The sequence below is a fragment of the Pleurodeles waltl genome, chromosome 1_2 (genome assembly GCF_031143425.1).
Source record: "Pleurodeles waltl isolate 20211129_DDA chromosome 1_2, aPleWal1.hap1.20221129, whole genome shotgun sequence".
In the NCBI taxonomy this organism is placed as follows: Eukaryota; Metazoa; Chordata; class Amphibia; order Caudata; family Salamandridae; genus Pleurodeles; species Pleurodeles waltl.
Genome location: NC_090437.1, coordinates 98,061,474 through 98,087,644, shown reverse-complemented (window position 1 = coordinate 98,087,644; position 26,171 = coordinate 98,061,474). Strand labels below are relative to the sequence as shown.

Sequence of the window (26,171 nt, the reverse complement as noted above, 5' to 3'; positions counted from 1 at the left end):
CACTTGTATGATACAATGGTGTTTATTTCACAGAGAAACACCAAAATAAGCCACTGCCAGCCTTTTGTGAGACCACCCTGAATGAGGAAATCAGCTAGGGAATTCAATTAGTGTTGACAGAAAACTACCATTCATGGTGCAGCTTATCGTAATCTGCTGCAAAGAACAAGTCTCTTGAGAATTCCCTTTCAGAAGGTTCAGCAAGTGTCAGGAAGGTTAGTATACTTTTTTCAGTAGGAGAACCTAAACATGAATATGGTAAAATGGGTAAAGTCTTCCCTTCAGTATATTTCCATCAACCTATCTAAATTCCCATGTTTAAATACAGAGACACACATTGAAAGTTTACCAGCTGTAGTTTAAAAAGCAAGAAAGGATGTGTCAAATGAACAATAAAGTATGGATTACTACTCCAGATTTTTTTAACAGAAATTAAAGTAAGCAAAGTTGATACATTTCTTCCACCTAAGAGCCCTCAACAAATATATGAATAAGGAAGGATTTAAAATTATCTTTTTGGTGCAGATTCAAGGCAAATGGATGATGTCTTTAGCTATGTTAATGCATACTTCTATGCCCAAGTTCTTCCAGAACATAGGACATATTTGTAATTTGATGTAGGGGACAAAGTACTGCTTTTTGGTCTCAGATCAGCAACTCAAATTTCAAGAAGGTCTTTTCCATGACCGCTACTCATCTTCTGCTGCATGGTGTACTGTGTATTTTTACCTGGACCAGCGAAATTTGGTGCATTTCCCTTAGGTATGAGTGCTAGTATACCTGCAAATGATGATGCATCTTCTACAAAAGCTGCTTTATTTACTGTGCCTCAAAATTCGAGGTTAACTTTAGCCAGAAAAAAACTATTTTTTTGGGCTATATCCAATACCTCTTTGACGAATATTTTCAGCTTCTGGAGGCGGTTCAGCAGATATAAAAGATGATTATGGCAAACTGAAGAATTCATGTTGTTCAGACTCTGAGGAAGGTGGACCATTTGGCATCCTGTGTCTGCTGAAGCCGAAAGCAAAGCAGAGGCAACTACTATGGTTGCTGAGTATTTCAATATTTAAATTTTGCGACACAAAATCAGTGATATGCTGTGTGGTGAATCATTATTTGTGCTTGCGTTTAAGCTAACTTTCATTTAATTTCAGTGATAAAAGTACTGCTAATCTAGCAGACTAAGTCACGAGGGAAGTGACCAGTGTGTTTGTTGAAGAAAGTTTTTTTGAGGATTGTGCATTGACACAGTCAGAAAACTGGATATAGTTTTCAGAAATCTCAGAAACGGTTTTATGGCAGTCTCACAAATTGTCTTGGGCTTAATATACATTTTTGGACATTTTGATACCTTGTAAGGTATTCTTCCTTACACATCTGTGAATCTAAAATATTTGTAAATAGTCTGTCTTGCAGCACAGCTGTACTGGAGGAAACTCATATCCCGAAATATCTGCTTGTTTACGACTTTCCCATATCTGCCTGTCCACGACTTTCACATGGCTGTTGTGAGTTTACTCTGGCCAATGGCAAGTCCCTGGTCTCTGATATCTTGGTATGCAGCAGGTCTGAAATAATTTTGTACACAGAGATAAATTTGTGTCTCCTCTTTGTTGCAATGTAGTATTTGTTTTTGGTAAATCATTGTGTACTGATAGCATTTTATTGATTGTTTTGTCAAGAGAACCACTCACTTTCTTTGTCAGTTGAAGTCGTTTAATTTCTGCCATGTCGTTCTCCACACATGTAGACTGAGTCCAATAAGAATGCTTCAAACTGTAGAGCAGAGACACTTTTGTAGAAAAATAATCTAGTGATCTAATTTGTCTGTGCCATAACATGATACTTTCATACACATGAAAAACGAAATTCCTAACTCTCTCTCTGATTTATTTGACAACGTACTGTCAGGCTGTATTTCTTTCAATAGTGAAAAGCATCTTTTGATTATTGGGTGTCTGTTCTCTCACAGTCTCGAGATCGTGTGAAGAATGGTCTGAACAAGCTCTTGGAGACAAATGTTTTAGTTGACAAGATGAAATTAGAGCTTTCAGCTCTTGAGCCAGTCCTGAAACAAAAATCTGTTGATGTGGATGCCCTGATGGAAAAGTTGTCTGTGGATCAAGAAAATGCTGACCAGGTACATTGTTTCTTTTGTATTAATGGTGTTATTAATAACTTTGTATCGTTCTCATACCCTATGAGTACATCTTCAATGGAAAGTAAAATTTGGTAGAGAAGGGTTTTGGGTAACACAAGAGGAAATTGAGGCGCAAAATGAATTGAATGTTGTGAGTATGTATAGGCAGTAAAGTCTGAAGTTAAATAAGAAAATGCAGGGAGGTACATTTTTGTACAGGTATTCTACTTGGTCCGTTTGGAAAATTATAATGATCACTCGTAAAAAAGAAGTCTGTGTTTCACTGTTATCCACAAAAAGATTGCATGTGAGACTTCAAGCTGCCAATTCCTTACCTTAGAATTATTCCCAAATGGCAGACCGAATCCAGAATTTATTTTGTGAGCAGTACCCTTGTGCGCTGGTAGGTGGCATCACACGGCTCTGTGTGACTTTGACGGTGTTGACCATGCCCAAAGTGACGTTCCCATTGCTTACAGAGGCACCAGCCAGGGGCAGTTATTTTCTTTACTCACCAGTCAGCACAGGTCTGGAGATGAGCTACCCATATTCATTTTTTGACTAACATTTTTTTGTCTTTTGAGGTTTTTCCTCCTGGTGTTGCAGGATGTCACTTCAAGTTCTGCAGCGCCTGTGTCTGATTGATGCCAGTGACGGACCTGCACCTTGTATGCCTCTGGTGCCTCGAGTACAACCATGACCCAAAAGCCTGCACCATGGCCATGCTATGAACCTTAAGACATTGAAGGAGCAATCCATCAAGCTCCTGTATTCTTGACATGCGACACAATGATGATCCAGATCACAGTCGACAGGAAGGTCCTCGGAGCAATCACAGAGCCCTAGTCTTTGGATCACTCGAGTAAGTCCCACCACCACAATAAAAAGAAGTTTAAGAGGCCTTCAACTTCAGTTCGTCTGATGCCCAACAAGACTAGGGAGCATCATTTGTATGTGCCTGCCTCTGCGGTGGAGCCATCGACTGAGCCATTTCCGTGCATCCCCGAATTTCAGGGAGCCAGAGCGACCTTTGCCCAAGGAGTTCTATGAGCCATGCCCCTCATGTGAGTGCCCATTCCCTCCAGCATCCCTTTGGCCCCGAGGTTTTGGAAGGGATAGGCCTCAACACCAGCAGGGTTCCATAGATCCAATCTTAGATCCTGACCAACTCCATTTGTACCCTATCAACCTTCCCTGGCACTGGTCTCGAAGTTGACACTCTTGGCGTCACCGCCCCATTCCTCATCCTAACACGTAGCTAGAAGGGCATCAACCGACTCCACCTACAGCACAGACTGGAACCGTGGTTTCCAGGCCGAGCCTGAGCCCTATACCTATCAGCCAGGACTCAGGAAGGATTGGGAGGGGTAGCTGGACCCTGAAGAATATCTTCCTTATGATGCCAATATTGACTGGTGTGAGGATCTGGCTGAGGCCAATGGACTGGTCACCTCTCCAGATACTGCCATGTTTTCTCCCCCTTACCTTGGCCTTACCAGCACCCCTCGGTGTTAACCAAGGTGATGGTTGCATCATCTACAGAACTCGGGGGTGCCAGTCTTCCCCTATCTCGATGACTGGCTGCTGAAGGCGGGCTTACCCCAGGCTGGTTCTCCCACCTTCAGACTACAGCGCACCTCCTGACCTCACTGGGGTTGACTATAAATGGGCTGAATTCACACCTGACTCCCTCTCAGACATTCCTTTTCATTGCACCTGTTCTGGACACAGTGCAGTTTCTGGCTTAGCCTCCCGAATGGAGAGTCCATGATATTCAGGCTATGATATTAATGTTTCAAGCTCTATCCTGGATTTTGGTGAGACTGACTTGGAGGCTGCTAGGATTGGTGGCCTCCTGCATCCTGCTGGTGACACGTGCCCTCTGGCCTATGCAGAGTCTGCAGTGGGACCTTAAGTTCCAGTGAGCGCATCATCAGGGGAATCTCTCTGACATGGTCCAGATCTCAGAGGGGACTGCAAAAGATCTTCAGTGGTGGCTATGGGTGGGTCAGCAGCAGAGCCCTTCTCCTTCCCCAACCAGATCTGACAGTAGTGACAGATGCGTCACTTCTGGAGTGAGGCAGCCATCTGGAAAAGGTGGAGATCAGAGGTCTCTGGTCTACAGCAAAATCCAGACTCTCCTTCAACCCGCTGGAGCTCTGGGTGATCCAATTGGCATTGAAAGCTTCCTACTATCCATCAAGGGATGGCTTGTTGAGGTGTTCACGGACAACACTACTGCCATGTGGTACTGCAACAAACTGGGCCGGACGGAGTTGTGGCCCCTTTGTCAAGAAGCCCTCTGCCTCTAAAGATGGCTGGAATATCCAGACATATCCCTGGTGTAAAAAAGTGCTCTTTCTGACATGGTCACCTCCCACTTTTTTTGCCCTAGTACTGATGTTTTTGACTGAAGGTGCACAGGGTCCCTGCTAAGTAGGTCCCCAGAGCCAGTGCTCTTTTCCTTAAAGTGAGGTAAATGTCTAATTGTAACCCAATTGGCACAGACTTTAGCACCCCTGTAGATCCCTGGTAAATGGTACCCAGGGAATGGGTACTAAAGAGGGTCCCTTAGGGCTGCAACTTGTAATATACCACCCACACACAAATTGCATGCAGACTACCATTGCAGAATGCGTGAAAGGGGGCAAACCATTTTGAAAACACAAGATTGCAAACACCCTTTGTGCAATGCCTATGATCACTGCATGTAATAGATGTAAGCCACCCCTAAAGCAGGCGTTAGAGCACCAAGGGAGGGTGCATTATATTACATGTGAGGGCATATCTGAATGAGCAGATGTACTCCTGTGATGACAAGTTCCATTGCTAGATATCACAAGTGATCATGCAGCCATCTTGAGGACATGTACTGTACACTGGTCATTATGGGTGACTGTGGGAAAACACCTTTTTTGGCATGGTTATCCCCCACGTTTTGCCTGGTATCTGATGTAATTTCAAATGAAAGTGCACTGGGTTCCTCCTAACCAGGTCGTAAGTGCCAGATCTCTTCCCCCAAAGCTGCACAGTGGTTTCCACAATTGGCAAAACCTTTAGCACCCTCTGTAGCTCCCTAGTAAATTGTACCCCTGAAGTCCAGTGACTGGGGTATTAAAGATGGTCTCTAAGGGCTGCAGCTTGAATTGTGCCATTCTAAGGGACCCCTCACCAAGCATCCGACAGGCTGCCATTGCAGGCTGCATGTCTTGGTGCAGACCAGAGTGAAAACAGGACACAACACAGCGTGTGTGCCCTGTCCCCTACCACTGCATGCAATGTATATAAGTCACCCCTTTAGCAGGCATTACAGTCATAAGGCAGGGTGCATTATATTTCGTGTGGGGGCATATCTGCACAAGCAGATATGCCCCTGCTATGTCTTTGGTCGATTGTCAGACATAGTAAATGACCAGGGAAGTAATTTTAAATACATGTGCTGGACACTAGTCGCTGCGAGTTCCCCAGCTACATGATGGCTTCAAACATCAAACATTTTGTATTGGTGAATGCACACTGTGCCAGTGTTGGATTAACCAATACATGCACCCAGAGGGCACCTTAGAGACTCTGTAATTTCACCCCTCCTGGACTCCATGACGACACCTGCAGCCTCAGACCACAGGACACCCCTACTGTGAGTGCTCCTGGACAAGGAAGCCCGATGCCAAAGGATACCCCTGCATCTGTCGGCCCTGGTGAAGAGGGCCAAAGGTGCACGTACATCACCGAGCACCCCATGTTTGCGACCTACCTGTTTGTTGTCCCCGACTGGTTCCCCAGCCAGAGCCTGCAGCCTAAATCCACAGAGACCTGTCCCCATTGAAATACATTGGACACCCGACACCGAACCAAGCCTCTGCACCCGGCCACCCCAGTGCTGCCCAGAGTGACCTGTTGGTGTAGTCCTGACCCTTGCCCAGTACTCACCTTAAGTCTACAAGTTTGGTCCAGTGAGTCATCGTAAAGCGCTTGTTTGCTGAATGTGTGTTCCTTCCGTAGGTTAACATTGAGGACCTCAAACATTGCACTGTGTCCATTTTTGCAAGTGAAAAGTATTTAAGCTTATAGCATGCTTACCTTGGAACAAAGTTCTTGGTTTCGAAAAGAAGTGCTATTTTTTTCTAAATTGGTCTCTGATTTATTCTTTGAGTGTGTATCTAGTTTATTGCCTCTGTGAGTTCAACAAATGCTGAGGGCTACCCTCTGATAAGCTTAACCATTAACAATGCACCCACATTACCACAAAATAGAGTATTGGTACTATCTACTTTTGCCTCGGCAAACCAACTTGGGATCCACTGGACTCTGCACGGAGCACTTCTTTTTAGTGCAACATAGAGCCAGCCAGCTTCCTACAGTGACCCAGCTACTTGATGGCTGCACTTAAACTAATGGTTTTTGGTATCAAACTATCAAACACCTAATCTTAATAAATCTGTACTGATGCCAGTCCCAGATTTACTGTACCAGAGGGTACTTTAGAGGTGCTTCCTGATAACCTACTCCCTTAGTGTTTTGGGTGACTGGTATCGACCAGCCAGTCACCACAGACATGTTTCTGACCCCCTACAAATGAGAGCCTGTGCTCTCAGAGGACAGATACAATGCCTGCTCCGGAGGAAGGTGATCATACTTCAAAGCCGCCTCCACCTATGTGACCCTGCCTTCCCCCAGTCCTCGGGAACACCACCCCCATGCCCTGAGGCCCATTTTGCACCAGAGCATGCATATCAGCCAGCCTGTTTCATTTCTGGGCTATTCACACGCCTAAGGTGGGCTACCTGAAGTGGACACTCAAGGAAGGCTTTCACAATTTTGTTTTTGGTGAAACCATTAACTCAGTGTCAAGAAAATGCCTACTCTCCAAAGGAAGTGATCATATAGGGGGTGTAGTCACCACAGGGGTAGGTAGCCCATTGTCTACTACCCTACACTCCCTTAAACTCCCCCCATAAATTCAGTATTTAGGGGTCCTACTGATACCAGGAACTTATATTCTACTACCTGGGAAATAAAGGGAGGACAAAGAATAGCTGAAGTCATGAGAACAGAGGTCCTGCACTTAAATTGGCGCCAAACCCTGCCTGCCTGCTTGCACCTTAACAATCGCGGAGACTGACTCATCCAGAAGCTGAACAGCTTCCCCAGGTAGACTATTCCACACTTCAACAACCAAGTATTATCTCCCTTAGAGTGGAGGAGCCATCCCCTTGCATCTGCTGGCACCAACTGCACAAACCCAGTACTTCATTCTGCTGACCATCAGGCCCACTGAGGGAGTAACTCACCAGGAGGAGGTTGTTGTGCGTTCACAAGATCAGCCCCGTTGCTTCACCAAGACTTGAGATGCTGACTCCTCCAGGTGCTTTGCGAACCAATACAGGGGGTATCTAGCCCTTACAACTAAGAACGGTTGTTGTGTGTTCAGTCCAGACATCACTAACTTCGACCTGCCAATGAGGTATGTTAGGAACCACAAGGCCATGTGCGAGTGTTGCCCTGCTGCCCTCTTTTCTCTCCCTCTGCAGGTCACCAAAAGCTAAGTGAGAGCCTCTAGCTGCAGCAACCTGCCGGACCAAACACCTCTGCACTTAAGCCCCCAGCCAGGGTTCACTGAAACCAACTGTGTCTCTGCACTCCAGACGGCCTAAAGAGCCAAGCCCCCCCTTTAGGTTCTGACAGACTTGTCCCCAAGTCCCCCCCGTGCAACCTTTTTCTCCAAGTACCCTGCAATTGACGCCTAGCACTTGAGGATACCGAGGTGACCAGCACCTCTGTACTTGGACTGACCTAGTCATGATACCCCAAACTGCTTAGTGTTAGTGTTTTTCATGACTCCACGCTCCTGGTGTGGAAAGTCTTGAAAAGAAACTGACATCAGTGTGCCTGGGTGGCACCTATATTGGCTCTGTAAAGTCACTTCTGATGCAGACAGCGCTGACAACTCCACAAGGAGCTGATTGACACCAGCTATCGTCACGCAAGAGGACTGCGGATCCAATCTGATGCCTGGGTATATTTCTAAGGTAAGGAATCTGCGTTACATAGAGTCTCTACCAGATAAGGCATTATCCAAGGTAAGCAAATTGCTCGTTTAAATTGCCCACTCCTTCCCTGCATTCTGAAGTTCATGTTTTCTTTAGAATTCATTCTGTGAGCCTCCCATGCTACTGTGACAACCATACCCACTGTCCAATTTTCCCTTCTCCTAAAATGGACACATATTTGAGATGGATAACAAGCGCCCACCAGTCTCCGGGACCACCAACTCCCAGGGGCTAAATTCTAAATATGGAGGGGGGGGCTGCATGGCCCCCCCCTTGTGGAGCCATAGATGGCCCTGGGGACCTCCAGTCCCAGGGCTGGCTCCTGCTACCTCCCAAGGTGCCCACCCTCTGTAGGTAGTGGTTTGCTTTTTCTTGGAAGCAAACATAACTCTGCTTTCTGCAAGCGGGGGCTGTGAAACAGCTCCTGCATGCAGAAAACAGAGTTTTCATCTGTTTCCCAGCAGAAACAATGAAAACTTCCCTGCTTGCGTGAGCAATGTGGGCTCCGGCAGGAGTCGGGAGCTGGCTGTGACCATGGGGGGCCTTGAGGCTCCTCCTGCGGTCCCTAGAAAATAAACAAAATAAAATGAAACATAATTTTCCTTCTTGAAAATGATCTGATGAAGATGCTTGAGGAAAATCACATTGGCAAAGTTACAAGTATGCCAGGTCACTGGAGACATTTACTTAACATCCTTGACACAGCGGTAGTGTAGGAGATGCAACATACAATTACCCAGGGAGGTAGCACTCGCTAATTAGCCAGTTGAAAGTATTCCAGTTGGGTAGACATTTTGCAGAAAATGGTGGGCACTTCTCAAATAAATACGCACACCAGGATTCATTCTGGCATGATGCTCACTTTACAGAAGTTCAACCTCAGCAGCAAGCACTTTAAAAAACAAACAAAGCAGATGCCCATGTTGAACCTCCACTTCTATAAAGTACTAATCAGCCTAACTTTGTGTGCATGGCCAAGGCAAAGCAAGTGTGTTTTCTCTCCATTTCCACCTTGAAAAGCTATTTATAATCATTGATGGAGGTTTTTGCATCCTTGCCTTTTTTTTTAGTGCAATATCTCATGTAGTGACTGTGACAAGTGGGTTCTTTCTTGACAACTGCTGCTTAAACTCAACCCCGCCATGCACGTCAAAAGGCCGTGTGCAGCAAGGGGTTGGGTGGTTATAGGGGTCTGGCTGCAGATCCTCCCCCTCCATGGCTTTTGGCCGTGCACAGTTGGTTGGTTATAGGGGGTTGGCTGCAGGGCCTGGCCAGAGGCCAGGCTCTGCTGCCAACCCCAACTGAGCCTGGCCAAAAGCCATGCCCGACATGGGGTTGGATGGTTATAGGGGCTTGGTCACAGGCTAGGCCCTGCAGCCAACCCTGGCCCCACACAACCAAAGGCCGTGCGCAGCAGTGGTTGGATTAACATAATTCACTCCCTTCACTTGCACTCTGAGGTAACTATAACTCGCACCCTCACCATGCACTGCTTATTACACCAGATATTACAGCACTCATGACAACTTCTATAACATCATTGAAAATATAAATGAAACATTAGTAGTCAAAATATTGAAGATAAAACTGTTCACGTCAGGGGCTCGAGTTATAGTTACCTTAGGGTGCGAGTTATAGTTACTTGAAGTAAGTTTAACTATAAGTGCAGAATTTCTGTGGTTTTCTGCTAGTAAATCAGAAACTATATGTACATATGTGTATATATATCCATATATATATATATATATATATATAACTATATAAACTAGTTGCAGTTGCCACTAGTTAGTTATAGTTAGGACCTAGTTTCTACATAAAAAGCGTTTTTACTGGCCTATATCTTTGACACTGCTTGACGAATCTTAAGGAAACTTTCTAAAAACATTTGCCTGTAGGCTGCTGTCTGGACAGTTTCGGGGTGTTCCGTTCGGGGGAAACACTTTTTCCCATTCATTTTATCATAGGGATTTTGAACAGCAATAGAGACAACACTACTGGCCGGAATTACACCAAATTTGGCAGAAAGGTAGGTCCTTGTCCCTTTTTGCTTTGGTGTAATTCCATTCAGTACTTTTTGAGAACTTAAAGGGGAAAATACATTTGTATATCTAGGGACGTGAAGGATTCGCGACCCCTCCTTATCTTGTGCCGAAATCTGATTGGATGACAACACTTCAGCAAGTAAGCCGTTGAAGTGTTGTCAGTCATGTTGGGACTTGGCTTCAAATTATGATAACGTTTATTAAACTTAAACTATTTTAATGTAAAATATCAATTTTAAATAATTTTAAATATTTACTTAAACCCGGGAAAAAATAAGTCAGCACAGCAAATTAATTCATTTATCCAAATTATTTAATTAATTCATAAATAATATATTTTTTAAATACATTCTAAAAAGTCACACCTAGAGACAAGTTTTCATTTTTATTTCATAAAAATGACTAATATATATTTATTTAATTTAAATTGTTTCATTTTTCTTTTACAAAAGTTTAAAAGCGTAATTGAAAATCACAATGTTATTTATTTGTTAATGTTAATTCCTTTGGGTTTTATTTTTTGTCCCTATCTATTATTATTTATTAGCGTGTGCCCCCGTTAAGTGGTCAGGTGTTGTGCTGGACTTTCTTCAAGACTGAGTTGGAGTGTGATTACTACTGTTTTGAGGCATTTTGGGCTGTAGCCACTTTGTAGGTGTAGTTTGTGGAATAGCAATTGCCTTATTGTTTTGTGTGAGTGTTTTTCCCTCCCTAAACTCCTGAACTCCTTAACCCTTTTCTACCCCTTACTACTTCCTAAACTCCCATTTAGATGTAAGTATTCCCCATTGTCCATCCACTCCCACCTGCACTTCCAGCATTCACTATTTAAACGTATAGCTACATATACAGAGATGCTTTCCACTGGGGCGGATATCTCTGCATAGAAGAAATAGGATAGGCGAGGTCTCCGCCTATAGGTGTGTAAATAGTATTTTTTAGTTTGTGAGTAGTGTTATTGTAGCATTACTAAATGTATTACAAAGTGCAGTTTGTGAGTAGGCCACTCAGTGAGAGAGTTGTCAACTGAGTCAGCAGCACTAATATCTTGCCACATATTGGTGTTGTACTGCAGTCATCTGTTAAAAATGGAAGATCCCCATGTCATTAATACCTATAGATCTCTCTACCAGCATTGTGAAGCACCATCTCTTTGCCAGTAGCCCTCATTAACCATCAACATGTACAGTACCATTTCCGTAACAATGTTATAATCCCCGCCTCCTTTATGTACAGGCTGAGTCTAGCCAGTGAAGAACATTGGCAGTTGTGCCCCTCAGTCTATGTAGTTCCATTGAGCTTACCATGATCTTGAAATGCTCCTTGTGTTGAATTCATCCCTCCCCATCTTTCTCCCTTAAGCATAAACCATTTCAATAACCCCTGATTGGGTAGGAATGGAGGAAGTGGGGTAGACCACAATAATCACGCAGCTCCAAGAGGTGAAATGGCAAACATCAGCAAGACCCATGGACCTCTGCACAGCACATGCAGCCCAGAGCTGGCTGCTAAACCTTTTGATAGTGTGTGGCTCCCTAATTCTCCTATTGCTGCACATGTGTTGTAAAACAGCTTTCACTTTGTTCACTTTCTTGAGTCCTCTTCAGTGGTGTAGCCAGTATGTTATTGGCCCTAGTGAAAAGAAGAAAATGGGCCTAGCTGGCTACTGTTTTAATTATAAAACACACCAATTAGGGTTCAGTGTGCCCCTCAGGCCTCTGGGCTATGGTGCACTGCACATGGTGCACCAATATAAGCTACGCCCCTAGGCCTGTGAAGTCCAGGCCTAGGCATGTGCCTTTCTTCCTTGCTGCAAAAACATGGAAGAAAGTCTGAAATGCCTGCTGGCTCAGAAAATGATGCAATAGCTGCATGGCTGCTCCAGCTTTGACTAAAGCAGATCATTACCCAACAAAGAACCCCATAATCATCCCTGGAAAACACCCAGATAAAACGTTTTCAGTTGCATCATTCTAGAGGAGATCATAAGAATCATGAAGTCAGTCTTTATAATACCATATGAAGGAAAAGTTATGCTGTAGACTCAAATCTCTCTTCCCAGATCCTTCATATCCCTTCTTAGTGGTATAGGCAACTTTCCTGATGAACTTACATCAAGATTAGTCAATGTTCATTCCTGCTAAAACATTGGATGGAGCTGTAGCCAAAGAAGTCCCAGTAAATGTCCTCCAGCCCTAGTTACTGCAGTACTACCAATCAAGATGCCACACCTTCTATAGCATAGAAATTACTAAGTAGTTTTCAGTACCCTCCCATTACAAACAAAGATAATCATAGCCCTGCTGTATCTATCACCAGCTTACACCGCTGTAGATCCTTAAGTTCCCATCTCCACCATGTCTTGTCAACATGGGCTTTGACTGTGGGCAGAGCTCTCTCCATTTATCTTTGAGCTCAACAGAGAATGTCCTTAAAGGTCTATGTTAAACGTAAGAAATTGGAATACACCAGTGACATCACAGACGTCAGAGTGTTACCAACAAAGGACACACAGAGACTACAATGCTTTATTTAATTCTGCATCTCAATCATATTTTTAAAACTAAATACTACCAAGATGAAGGTATTTCTTCTCAACAGTGACAATCACTACATCTTCATACAAATGATGTTGAGAATTACGCTCAGGTCTTGGAAAGACTGATCTGAAATTGCAACTTTATGGAACAGGGAGGCCACATACAGGTATTTATTGCCAGGGCTATCTGACTCTACCTCCAGTCAATATCATTTTGGGAGTCCTACTCATTTTTGTCAGTATTGCTTACATATCTGATGGCTTTCTAGGGACTTCATAGTTCAAGTGATCCTTGCATTACATATCTCGGATCGTTTTCTAATACATTTTACTCTACAAAAAGCACTTCAGTGGAGCTGGGGAATTTATAAATCTGTTAGCGACATCTAACTGCGGATCGCTTACTTTATAATCCTCCCCAGACACGAGACTGGATCCGGGATTTTTTTACCACCCCACACCTGCGTGTCGGAAGAGGGCGCTGTGAGACTCCGTACTGACTTCGACCGCTGGATGTGATGTGGACGGAGTCCATATAACCTCCTCTCCGACACACCGATGTCAGTTCCTTTTTTTCTGTGCTTACAACAGAGAGCCGGTAACGGTTCCTCAGGCCGTTTTTGGCCTACTTCGACGTTTTCATTGATGGAACAGTGTGATTTTTCCTTCTATCTCTTCAGGGTTCAAGCCCTGTGGAGCCTGTGGATGACATATGTCAGCCAGGGACCTCCACTCTATATTTATGTGGTGCCTGGGGAAGCACCATGACTCTGTGGAGTGCAACTCCTGTTGTCACCTTTGGCTGAAGGTGCTGCAGGAGCATCGTATGAAACTTTTGGTGGTGCAGCTGTTGGAGCCTTCCCTGGCTTCCCATCGACTTCAATCTCCCTCTTGTGTCTGTTCACAGGCCTGTTCCAGGAGTAGTTCCTGTGGACATCATTCTCCATCATCTTCACGCAGTAAGTCATGTTGCAAGGGTTCGAAGTCGTGGCATTTTCCTGCCTCACTGCTTACGCCTCCCACCACTCCTCATTTGAGGAGTTAATGCCTGAGTCCACCCCTTGTCTCCCCCCTCTTCCCTAGGGCCTGGGCGACTCTGACCCAGATGCGAGAATATTATGATTTTCTCCAAACTATCTTTGGATCTTCACCTTCCCCTGAAGCGCCTTTGAACCCCAAGGAGGTTCAAAGTTTCTTGTCTGTGAGACAGTGTTTGCCCTCTGCTTCAGGTCGGCCTTTTGCTTCTGTTGTTGAAACCGTTACAGCGCTGGTGCACAGCCCTACCGGGTTTCCACCTTTGGCCCCTGTATACCATCTGTTGAATCTGGCGCCGCCACCGGTGGCGCAATCATCGTCACGCCCCTCTCCCCTTCCGACATTGAGAAATCGCCTTTTCTGTGCTGGTAAGTGTTAGGTATGGTGTCAGTGATGCCAATTGTCTCAGACACCCTTCCTCCGCTTTCAGGGGAGTCTCCTCATCTTTGTTCTTCTGAGGGACATGGTTTACAAGGTACTGGGAAAGCATTGGGGTTTCTTACACTCACCCAATTGGAAATAAGAGCAAATAAATGTATTCAAAGAGTTACTGGTAAAATTGTTTTTCTGTTATGGGCAATGTTATCCCCATGTTTTCAATGTCGTTATGACTTGAAAACATGGGGATAACATTACCCGTGGTCATTTTCGCAGTTCTTATAGGGTGAGCATGCATGGGTTTGGCCTCATTAAGAGTGCAAATAGTTATATATTCATATTGTTGGTTGGCTTCTGACACAGATTGGTCATGCTAACATGGATAATTTTGCTCCCATGTTTTTGAATGTCTTATGACTTTACTTACCTGTGATTTCTTCCACAGGTTTTTATGTTGTAGAGTATGTGAATTCTCACTTGAATTATTATGAATGTCTGGTCTTTGTATCCTGTTCTAGATCGATTTTGTTCTATTGAGAGACTTTAATGGTCTCAGTTCATAGACCCTCCTCCGGGGATGATATGAGTTTGGTATCTGATTCTAAAGTAAGGAATCTACGGCTAGATGCCGCTATCAGATTAACGAGTTCTTACCTTCAATGATGCATTATCTGGTAGAGACAGGATCCAGCTACAGATTCCTTAACGACCCTCCATTCCTCCCTGTTCTGCAAACTGAGCCCTTCTTTGTCTCCAAGGTTTCATTGTGAAAATTCACATCCTGAATTAAGTTTTCAGTGATTAATTGACACAAGGGTGTCTTTTATTTTAGCACACTGTTTCAATAGGCAGTTTCTATATGTGGATTCACGTTTTGGGCGCGTAAAATAGTCACAGAAGAATCTGACATCAGAGAGGAGGCTATATGAACTCCTTCAGCGTCACAACTGGTGGATGTCATTGGTACAGAGTTGCGCGATGCCCTCTTCCGATGCACAGACCTGCTGTGGGAAAAAGGTTTACAGATCCAGTCTTGCACTTGGGGAGGATTCTAAACCAAGGAACCGGCAGCTAGATCCTGCCTCTACCAGATAATGCATTACCAAAGGTAAGTAACTTGTTCTTTTGCTGGTAAAAAATAAAACACTGTATAATGAATGTTAACATAAATAAGTGTTTTTACATTTCTTGTTCTTTTGACTGTCAGGTTCGGCGCATAGTTAAAGAAGATGAAGCAACTGCAAAAGTAAAGGCCGAAGATACTCAAGCGATTGCGGATGATGCCCAGCGAGATCTAGATGAGGCTCTCCCAGCTTTAGAGGCTGCAAATAAAGCATTGGACTCTTTGGACAAGGCAGATATATCTGAAATCAGAGTTTTTACAAAGCCACCAGATCTTGTCATGACTGTTATGGAAGCAATCTGCATTCTTCTTAATGCAAAGTAAGAAATACAAAACTGTTGTTACTTTCCCTGCAGTGATTGCTTTTATGTATTTCCTTATAGGTTAGCTGAAAAAATAGAAGTTTCCATTTACTTTGCACTGCAAAGTAGTGACATGTTTAGTGCGCATAAAAGCAAACCCTCTTTACCTCCTTTTACTCTGTAGGCTATGGAACACACCTTGCCCCCTCCCACACTGGGGGAAAACAATTGTAAAATGTGTCATTTTTTATCAATAGACCTTTACATTTTTACTTGACATTGTCTGTTGAAAGCATCACAGTTCACATATAGGCGGTATCCAGGTGTGCTGGTTTCAGTTCCTTTCTCTCTCTGCACCAGACATCGCTGATCCAGAGAAGAGCTACTCCTCAGTCATTTTTGATTGGACTTTTTCAACGTTTTGTCAAAAATTTTGAGTATTTCCTCCTTGTGTGAGTACTATAATGTCATCTAGGAAGACGAGATTCAATCCCTGTGGAGCTTGTCATCTGCTGATATCGGTGACAGACCCGCATCTCGTCTGCCTGTCATGTCTGGGGCCATGACCATGACATGAGATTGTGCTCCGAAGCCCACGGCATGCAACACAAAACTTTGAGGGAGCGGTCCCTAAAACTAATGGCGACCTGGCATTCGGCTGCATGCAAATTAAGTTCCCGGTCGAGAGGAAGGTTCCAGAACCAGTTGTGAAGTTGTCATTTTCCCAAACAAAGTGCTGGTACAATCGGGTAAGTTGAGGCACAAAAAGAAGAGCAAGAAGTCAAAGTGGTCTGTGACTTCTCATCCGTTGTCCGATGAGATGAAGGAGCATCAGCATTCAAGGCCTGGTTCCTTGGAAGTCTGCGCATGGGACGACTCCACGCCTCCCCGACTTTCCAGGAGTCGCAGCGACCCCGAACCAGCTTAAAGAGTTCTGTGAGGTTATGTGCCTCATTTTTGGGTGTCTAAACCCCTCAGATGCACCTTCAGGCCCGTTGTGTCAGAGGAGGTCCCATCTGGTTCTGCGCCAGTGAATCCGGCTCCAGTGAGCACCCAGGATCCATTCCTAGATCTGGGCTGGAGCCGGTCATACCTGCTCTACTGGCCCCGGTGCAAATCCTGATGCTGTCCCTCCCAGTGTTGCTGGTGGCGCCAACCCCATTGTGATTCCCGACTCCGACACTGAGTCGGAGGGGCATCACCTGATGCCGCATCCGATGTTGGCACGAACTTTCTTCCCAGATGGGAGCCGGAACCCTATTTCCTTGGGCTAGGCATTGGGGAGGAATGCGAGGGGTCACTGGACCCTGCAGAATACCAGCCTTATGGAAAAGACCCAAATATGGACTGGATGAAGCCAGTGGACTGGATACTTCATGAAATACTGGTATGCTTTCTACCTCTACTGTGCAACGGAGGAAGGAGCGTACTTCGCTGTAGTGGTGCGGAGGGTGGTTGCGGTCCTTGACCTTAAGTTGCCTTCGGTGGCAGTCCAGACTAATGTCTTGACAGAGGTGCTGCAACCAGGGGTGTCCCACTCAGAACCGCTACACCCATTCAATAACGCCCTCACGGAATTCCTTCATGGGACCTGGCCCTGGGAATAGGACGATTGCTCGCCGCCACTGCCCCTCTCCATGGGAACCCAAACTTTCTCACCCAGCACCCTATCCCAAAGAGCTTGGTGGTCCAAGCTTTAACATCCCAATGTGCATTCCCTACAGCCCCTGACCCCCAGATAGGGAATCCAGGAGGCTGGACTCTAGCGGAAGAAGTTGTTTTCTTCTGCCAGTATTCCATTGCGGTCTGTGAACACTGCATGCCTTTTGGGCCGTAACACCCACAGTCTGTGGGATACATTTGCCCAAGTGCTGTCACAGGTCTCGGAGGAGGCCAGGGATGACCTTTCTCAGGCTGTTGCAGACGAAAGAAATGCAGCAAAATTTGCAGTGCGATGTGGACTGGACATGACCAACCCACTGGGCAGAGCGGTTGCATTGATGGTGCCACGCCTGGTTGAGGAGGTCTGGCTTTTCAGGTTATGTCCAACCTTCTGTTATGGACATACCCTTCGATGGCACCCGTCTGTTCGGATACAAGGTATATTCGACGTTGGAGTGTTGTAAGGACGCGGTACCAACAGGTCTCGTTGGTTAGTTGGCCAGTGATCTGGTCATCACTCCCCCATCCAAAATCATCCTAATCTGCCCCTTTACCTTCATGAGCACCCAGTTGGCAGCCTATTTGGCATCACTTGCCCTACTGGCAGTCGATAACATCAGACAGGTGGGTGTTGCAGAAGCCGAAGGCCACCATCTCATGACTGACTGCTGGAGGATTATCTGTCCCTTCTCTGTGAAGAAGTTGTGGCTCTCTTGCCCTAGGGAGCCATAGAAAGCGTTCAGAAGTAGGCTGTGGTTGCTAATCCTGCTACTTTCTGGTTCCCAAAAAGGACAAAGGCCTTCATCCTATTCTAGATTCACAAGCCCTCAACATTTTGCTGAAGAAGGAGAAATTGAAAATGCTCACGTTGGCTTCAGGTCTTGTCTGCCCTGAATGGTAGCATTGGACTTAAAGGATGCCTACTTCCACATTCCTGTCCTATATGCCCACCAGCACTATCTGCAGTTTATGGAAATTACAAAAGAAATGGCTACAGCAGTGAATACAAAGGTCATGGTGGATGAATAGGGACAGATGACTAGGGGACCACCGAAAATTTTTCTAATCTTCAAGATACCTAATCAGAACTATATACATCACAACATGGGGTATGGCTCGTACGTCTATTGATTCCTAGAAAGTCTAGAATTCTGCCTCAGTTTTGTGGGGACAGCTCCTTTGACTTACTTAGTCACCTCTACACAAATACTTGAATCCATCTACTACAAAATCCCAAGTGGCAAAGCACCAGACACTGGTGATATATTATGTATGTATTGATCGTATAAAAGGATTCCACACACATTTGCCTCAACAATGCTGGAGTTTATTATTCTACTTGTCACAATACTAAAATCTTGAATTCATAGGAAGAGACCAAGATTGTGATATTTTCCAAAAAATGCTAAGTCATCATATCTCCTTATATATTTGATGTGGGCTGATGCTAATGTTTATGGTAATGTATTATCAGAGACTTGCAAAAAGTAGCTTTTATCTTCTATCAACTGTACAACATGAGAGTGTACCTGGCAGAGACACTACTACTCATGCTTCTCCACAGTCTCTATTATTGACTGTGTAAAATCATCAACATAAGAGGTTGTTCTTTTCCCCCTAGATGCGGAGAAAGTTTTTGAAGGGTAGTGTGGGCATTCTTCTGTAAAACATTGGACAGGTCTGCCATTCCTCCACTCCCTGATTGGGATGCTTGAATTAATCTTAGCCACTGGTAATTACTCCAGGCCTCAGCCCACTCCATCAATTTATGCCTACCATGCCACCTCAGATTAGACCCAGCCATATGCAAATCAGCCTTGATCCTGCCCCAGTAGGAACAATCCAGCTGGAATTACCAAGCCAGGTCTTCTCTGAACTGGAACACAAGCAACCCAAGACTGGTTTCACCCTACCTGGGGCTTTTTAGTTGGGTGTTGTTTGTATTAAGGTTAAGAGAATACCTGGCTGGACTGTTTGTATTGGGACAGGACCAAGATATATTTGCATATGATTGGATTTAATCTGAGGTGCCATGGTAGGCAAAAGAATGATGGGTTGAAATGCTACCCCAAGCTATTGCCAGTGGTTAGGTTAAACATATTGCAAGCATTCCTCCCATCATCTTTTGAGTGTTTAATGTAGTACCTTAAGTGGCCAAGGATATGTCCAGATGTGGGATCCTTTCTAATTGTGCCCCTGGAACCAAGCTACATCCAACTAAAAATCCCCAGTCAGGCCAAAACCAGTCTTGGGTTGCTTGGGTTCTGGTTGTCAGCTAGACATTTCTTATTGGCGCAAGACCAAGACTGATTTGAATATGGTTGGGTCTAATCTGAGGTAGTGTGGTGGGCAAAATGATTGGTCAAAATGATACTTTGAGCGATTGCTATAGACTTATTGTGAGCATTCCTTCCATTACCTTTTGTGTGTTCGATGTAATGTCCCAAGTGGCCATGGGTATGCCAAGATGTGGGCCCTTTGTTCATTGTCTCACTGGAACTAAGCTACATCTAACTAAAGAGGCTCATTCAGCTGGTCTCTTTCTGTTGGACAAAGATTTATTTGCATATGACTGGGTCAAACCTAAGGTAGCATGGTAGGCAAAAGAACCATGGGTTAAAATGTTACCCAAGTGATTGCTATTGGTTAGACTTATTGCAAGCATTCCTGCCATCATCTTTCCCCTGTTTGGTGTTACAGCATTACCTAGCCACAATGATCAAAGACGGAGACAAACCTGGGTCATACTTCAAAGAAGCTGAATGCAAACAAAATACACTAGCTTGTGTTTATACATGTATTGGTTATTTTGCCTGTATTTTTTCTTGTTTCTTGTTGATGTCTTCCTAACCAAATTTCTTCCAGATATTAAGTTATACACGCATTGCTGAAATAAAGAAACAATGTCATGAATGGTTGCAAGACATTTGTTCTCAATGAAGGGTTTTAGGGGCAAAACCTATTGTATATTACCCTGATTCCTGAACATAGGAAGCTTCCAAAAGAACAGTCTCAGAACTCCTAATGGCATGGACACCCTCACAGATGTTTAGTTTCTGAGCCATATGTTGGGGGAAACGTGTATTTTTGTATGCACTATTTAGGATGTTTTGCAGAGGATTTTGAATTAGTAAGTAACCATTGCAGCTTAACGAGTAGTGTTGAAAAAGTCCAAGTGTTTGCTGTTACTAGGTATGTTGCTATATATAGACTCCCTTTATAGGAGCGAGACATACTTGTGGAATCCCACTGAGCAGGGAATTATCAGAGTCTAATCTTGAAAGCAATTAAGGCTTGCACTTTCTGATGTTGTTCTCGAGTCAAAGATTGAATGACCCTGTGGGGTGACATATATGTGAGGTGAGGAGGTTTTAGGGAAGGTGGTGGGTTTGGTCAAAATGGACAGGTCAGTCATATAAAAGGATGTATCAATTTACTATTCTTAACTCCACATCTACTTAACGTTAATCATATGTTGGTAATTGATATTGTGGTGTGAATATAAGTACAATTCAGTATTAAATTTTCAGTGGTGGCGTAGAACATCAGGAAAATGCAGGTGAAGATAGATGCAGAAGGTGACATGAAAGGTGGTGGCTTAATAAACCTCTGGTTTCTTAAATGGTCTGAGTCTGTCAGTGGCACTGTAGGAAACCATTTGGATTACTAGCTGCTGGATTGTGATTCAGGGTTTCTGCTAACTAGGCCCAATGCTGGTGCTCTTTTCTAAAACAAGGTAAATGTCTAACTGTAACTCAGTTGGCAAGGACTTTGGCACCCCTGTAAATCCCTAGTAAATGGTACCCCTGGTACCTAGGGCGTGGGTACTAATTAGGGTACTAAAGGCTGGAGTATTTATTATGCCACCCTAAGGATTCCACACCCAAATTGCATGCAGACTGCCATTGCAGAATGTGTGAAATGGTGTAAACCATTTTGAAAAAACGAGATTGCATACACCCTGTGTGCAATGCACACAGCCACTGCATGTAATGTAAATCACCCCTACAGCAGGCCTTGTACCCTAAGGCAGGGTGCATTATATTGCATATGAAGGCACATCTCTGTGAGCAGATGTACCCCTGTCATGCTTAGTTCCTTTGCTAGACATTGCAAGAGTTCAGGCAGCAATATTGAGGACAGGTACTAGGCACTGGTCATTACGAGTTACCCAGCCACATGATGGCTGCACTGACAATATTGGTGTTTGGTATCAAACACCTCATCTTAATAAATCCATACAGATGCCAGTATCTGATTTATTATGGTGTGCACCCAGAGGTCATCTTAGAGGTGCCCCCTGTAAACCCGCTAGTCTCCTAGTGTGTTGGCTGACTGGTATTTGACTAGCCTGCCACCACAGATGTGTTTCTGATCCCATGCAGGTGAGAGCCCGTGCTCTCAGAGGCCAGAAACAATGCCTGCTCTGGAGGATCCTCTGCCAGCAGGATGGTTAGTGATTTAGTATATCAGAGCCAGGGGCTTCAAAACCCTGCCGTCTTTGACATGCAACCATGGCTTCCCCAGTCCAGGAGGATGCCACCCCCTGCCCTTAGGCCCATTTGGCACCAGAGCAGACGTGAAATTATTCAGGAGGAGTGTTTTAGTTCTAGGCTTGTCATACCCATAAGGTGGGCTACCTGAAGTGGACACTCGAATAAGGGTTTCACTATCTTGTTTTTGGTGAAGCTAGGAACTCTATACTCTCTATAGAAGTGGTCATCTAGGGGGTGTAGTCACTTGAGGGGTAAATAGCCCTTTAACTACTACCCTACACTGCCCTTAATGCCTGTAAATTCAATATTTAGGGGATCCCTGACACCAGAAACCTAGATTCATCTACCTGGGAACAGAAGAAGGACCAAGAAGAGCCAACAATGCAAGAGCTGTGGACCAGCACCAACATTGACACCAAACCCTGCCTGGCTGCTGCTCTCCCAACAGTTGCAAGGAACTACTCATCATGCTGCTAACTAGCCTCTCCAAACTCTTGGAGGTCTGTCCAGTACTTCACCAACCAAGCAACTTCTCTCTTGAGGTGGAGGAGCCATCTCCCTGCATCTGCAGGCACTGACCGCATCTGCCCGGTTCACTGTTTTTCTGACCATCAAGTCCACCGAGGGTGCAACTTGCCAGGAGAAGGAGATCGAGAGTCTACGAGGTCAGCCCGTTGCTTCACAAAGTCTTGAGACACTGAGCCTTCCCGGAGCCTCCCTGCACCAATCCCCAGGGTATGGGAGGCCTTGCAAGCACCAAGGCCTGTTGTGTGTCTGGCCCAGACAACAATGACCTGCCGATAAGGGACATCAGGATCTTCAAGATCATCATCAAGCATCACCAATAGGAGTCCTGCAGTCTTGTTTTCGCTCCCTCTCCAAGTCACCAACATCAAGTGAGAGCCTCTGACTTGAGCAGCCTGTCAGAAAAAACAACTCTGCACCGAGACCCCCTGTCCAGGGTTAATGGAAACCAACTGTGTCCTTGTGCTGCAGAGATCCTCAAGAGCTGAGCCCCACTTGAGGCTCTGCCGGACTTGTCCCCACGTCCCCCATTGCAGCCTCTCTTTTTCAGGTACTTCTCCATTGACTTTACCAAGTAGCTCTTAAGGATACCAACGCGACTAGCACTTCTGCACCCTGACACACTAGGGCAGGTAAAACTGAACTGATGGTGCTTTCTTGGACCTTAGTCACTAAACCCTTAAAGTCCAAGAGAAGACCCCTGAAAGCCGTGTGTAAGTATTTCAATGCAGTGTTTGTTTTTCCCATAGGATTTTATTACTGCTTTCGAGGATTGTGCCTCAAATCTGACAAATGTGATTTTTTAGTGTTTACCATCTAAAAATCTGTGTTGTTTTTCTAAATTGGTCTTAAATTTTTCTTGAGTGTACGCCTCATTTATTGACTCTGCATGTACCACAAATGCTCAACACACTCCTCTAATAAGCCTAAATTGCCAAACACACTACTACAATTAGAGCACTTGGGATTATTAAAGTAAGCCCCTGTAAACCAATAAGGGTCATCTGTACTTTTTTCATGGTTTACCCCTACATTTGTACAATACATAAAAAGGCAGGTTCCTACAGTCACCAGCATTTCCATTTAAATGTGCAATTCATTCAATCTATTTATAGCTAAAAACTGTTAGAATGTTTCTCAGAATGTCCTAGCCCCCGAAGAATAATCTGTGAATGAAGCAGGTAAAATTAAGCAAATGTATCATCCGTGGGCCTGGTGACACCGTGGAAGCCGGGCCTGGTGGCTTAAAGTACTAATGCATCCATTTCTAGAACCTGTGGGTTGACCTCCTGGTCACACATTGAAACACTGGCAGGTCAAGTCAACCTTTATCCTTCTAAAGATGATAAAATGAGTACCATTGCACTGAGCAGCAATAAACATCTGTCAGTAGTTCTGGGAGACTCCTCAGGGTGAACATTAATGTTGCATTATGTGCTTTAACATATCAGTCTTTGAATATCCTTTTTTTATTTCACAGACCTGACTGGGCAACAGCAAAGCAGCTCCTGGGAGATGGTGGTTTCCTCAAAAAGCTTTTTGAGTACGACAAAGAAAATATAAAACCTCAGATATTGCAGAAGCTTCAGAAATATATCAATAATCCAGATTTTGTCCCAGAAAAAGTAGAAAAAGTATCAAAAGCATGTAAATCTATGTGCATGTGGGTGAGAGCCATGGATTTGTATTCACGAGTTGTAAAAGAAGTCGCACCAAAGAGACAAAAGCTTGCTGCTGCACAGGTATATTCATTTATCACAGCTGTTCTATATCTTTAATTAGAGAAGGTATATTATGTCACTGTGTTTTATTTGTGTCTGTTCATTTCTAACCCCTCTAAATTGTTGACACCAGGACGGATGTCTATTTTGGTAGATCAACTCATAAGCAAGCACGCCTGAGCTCTATTCTAGTATGTTGCAGTATCTATACGTGCTGATGGAGATAAAGTGAAATATAGGATTGCCCAGTGCAAATAACATTTAATTCCAGATCCCAACTGCAAGCTTAGTTCCAAGCCTATTCTTCTTATATCTCTGAATCAGTGGACTGAAGGGGTTGATGTAGTGGTGGAATGACATACCACTCATTATAAAAGCTATTTAGAACCTACAGTTTGCAGTCACTGCAAAAGGTTTTTCCCTGCAGTTGCTACTAATGCCAAGGGTGGAAGGAACCACTTCAAGATAAAAATCACAAACTCTTTCATGGAAATCCAGCCAAGTCCACGCGGGTGTCAGCAGTGTACCCCCAAAATAGGGATTACATTGCCACTACAAAAATTTTAAGGGCCCTAGACATGGTGAGAGATTTTGCTCAGTTCATTAGGAATATATGTATTTGTATTTTCATGACTTGTTTTTTTTCATGAAACACGATCATGATCACATGGTTATCTACAAAGGTGCTGATGCTGCAGAAAATGGTGCCAGTAACATGACCAGAGTCAAGCAGCCACTATGCCATAATTTCAAGTGGCATCAATGACAACATGTGATGGAACTTACAGAAATGCTTATGGCTGCTCTACCCCCAGACGATCCGTGTTATGCTGTCCCCAAAATATAGTGTTGAAATGGAGTGTCAAAACACAGGGGAACATAGATTGAATATCTGCTTATTTTCTCACTTCTGTAAATTGGATCCTTAAATCCCTGACACACTGATTAGACTCTCTGTGCATGATCTGGGGCTTGGTGGATGGGTACTCCATCACAAACACCATGAATATCATGTATGCCTTATTAAAAGTGTCTTAGGATATAATGCACTTCTAATAAGGTGGACAGAGTATCTGTCACATTTGAGATGTAGTAACCTGTTGACCAAAGTCAAAATCAGGACCTCTGTCTTTAATATGTGGATGCAGATCTCCCATTTCAGGTGCTTATCACTTTATTGTTTTTAGTTCTATTAACTTGTTGTCTTTGTGCATAGGCAATTTCACTTTAGAGTCCATTCATTTGGTATTCAAGATGGTTTCAGGCAGCATGTGGTTGAGTGGGTGAGGACTGAGTTGTTTTAGTCCGTGGGATACCACATTGAATTAAATTGAAGATTGGTAACTGTGAATAACAAGATTGTTTTTTACAAATTCCTTCTGAGGGAATGCTAGTGAAGCTTAAGGCATATTTAATGGATGCCTTCCATCTCATTGCCTCCTTCTCTCATCAGCTGTGCATGGGTAGAAGAGTTATGGGGCATGTTAGAAATTGGGGTTCTGGTTGTCATTATTATATATCCTGTCCAAGTAGGAACCACAATCCTAGTCAGGGTAAGTCACAAATACACCCTTGATTAACCTGTGCTCACCCTCTGGTAGCTTGCCACAGAGCAGTCAGGCTTAATTTAAGAGGCAATGTGTTACATATTTGTGCAACACCTCAACAGAAAAACTAGTAACATTTAATTTATAGGGCCTGGGCAAAGGTAGTGCATTTTATTAGGGACATATAAATAAATTCAGTATACCAACTGAGTATAAGTCAATGTTGCTATATTTTAAGCAGAGAGACCTGGCACTTTAGCACCAATTAGCAGTGGTAAAGTGCCCGGAGTCCTAACGCCAGCAAAGACAAATTCAGCAATAAGGGGAGGGAGAAGGCAAAACATCTGGGGATGACCCTGCAGGAGGGCCATTTCCAACACATCCCCCTTCAGGCTAAAGTCACAGTAGATTAATCAATATCCTGATAGACTTCCCTGCTTAGGCGATAGAACATGGGCAATGGCTCTCTATTGTAGGGAGACTCGTCAGTTCTACACCTCTCTGAACTCAGTTGGATCCCTCTGCCTATGGTTTCCTGAGCCACTGATCTGACCCAGGGGTAACCCTTCTCATCTGTGGATCACATCCATGCAGCGCACCTAACCTTA

General features: G+C 44.3%; 1 protein-coding gene across 2 annotated transcripts in view; it reads left to right on the top strand.

Moving 5' to 3' along the window:
- Positions 1–26,171, top strand: part of DNAH6 (dynein axonemal heavy chain 6) — a 1,211,389-nt gene that overhangs the window by 781,542 nt on the left and 403,676 nt on the right. For both annotated transcript variants that reach the window (XM_069236637.1, XM_069236634.1), the window contains exons 50-52: positions 1,976–2,143; positions 15,395–15,630; positions 23,776–24,037. In XM_069236637.1, the coding sequence (XP_069092738.1) occupies positions 1,976–2,143; positions 15,395–15,630; positions 23,776–24,037 (666 nt within the window). The remainder of the gene's footprint in view (positions 1–1,975; positions 2,144–15,394; positions 15,631–23,775; positions 24,038–26,171) is intronic.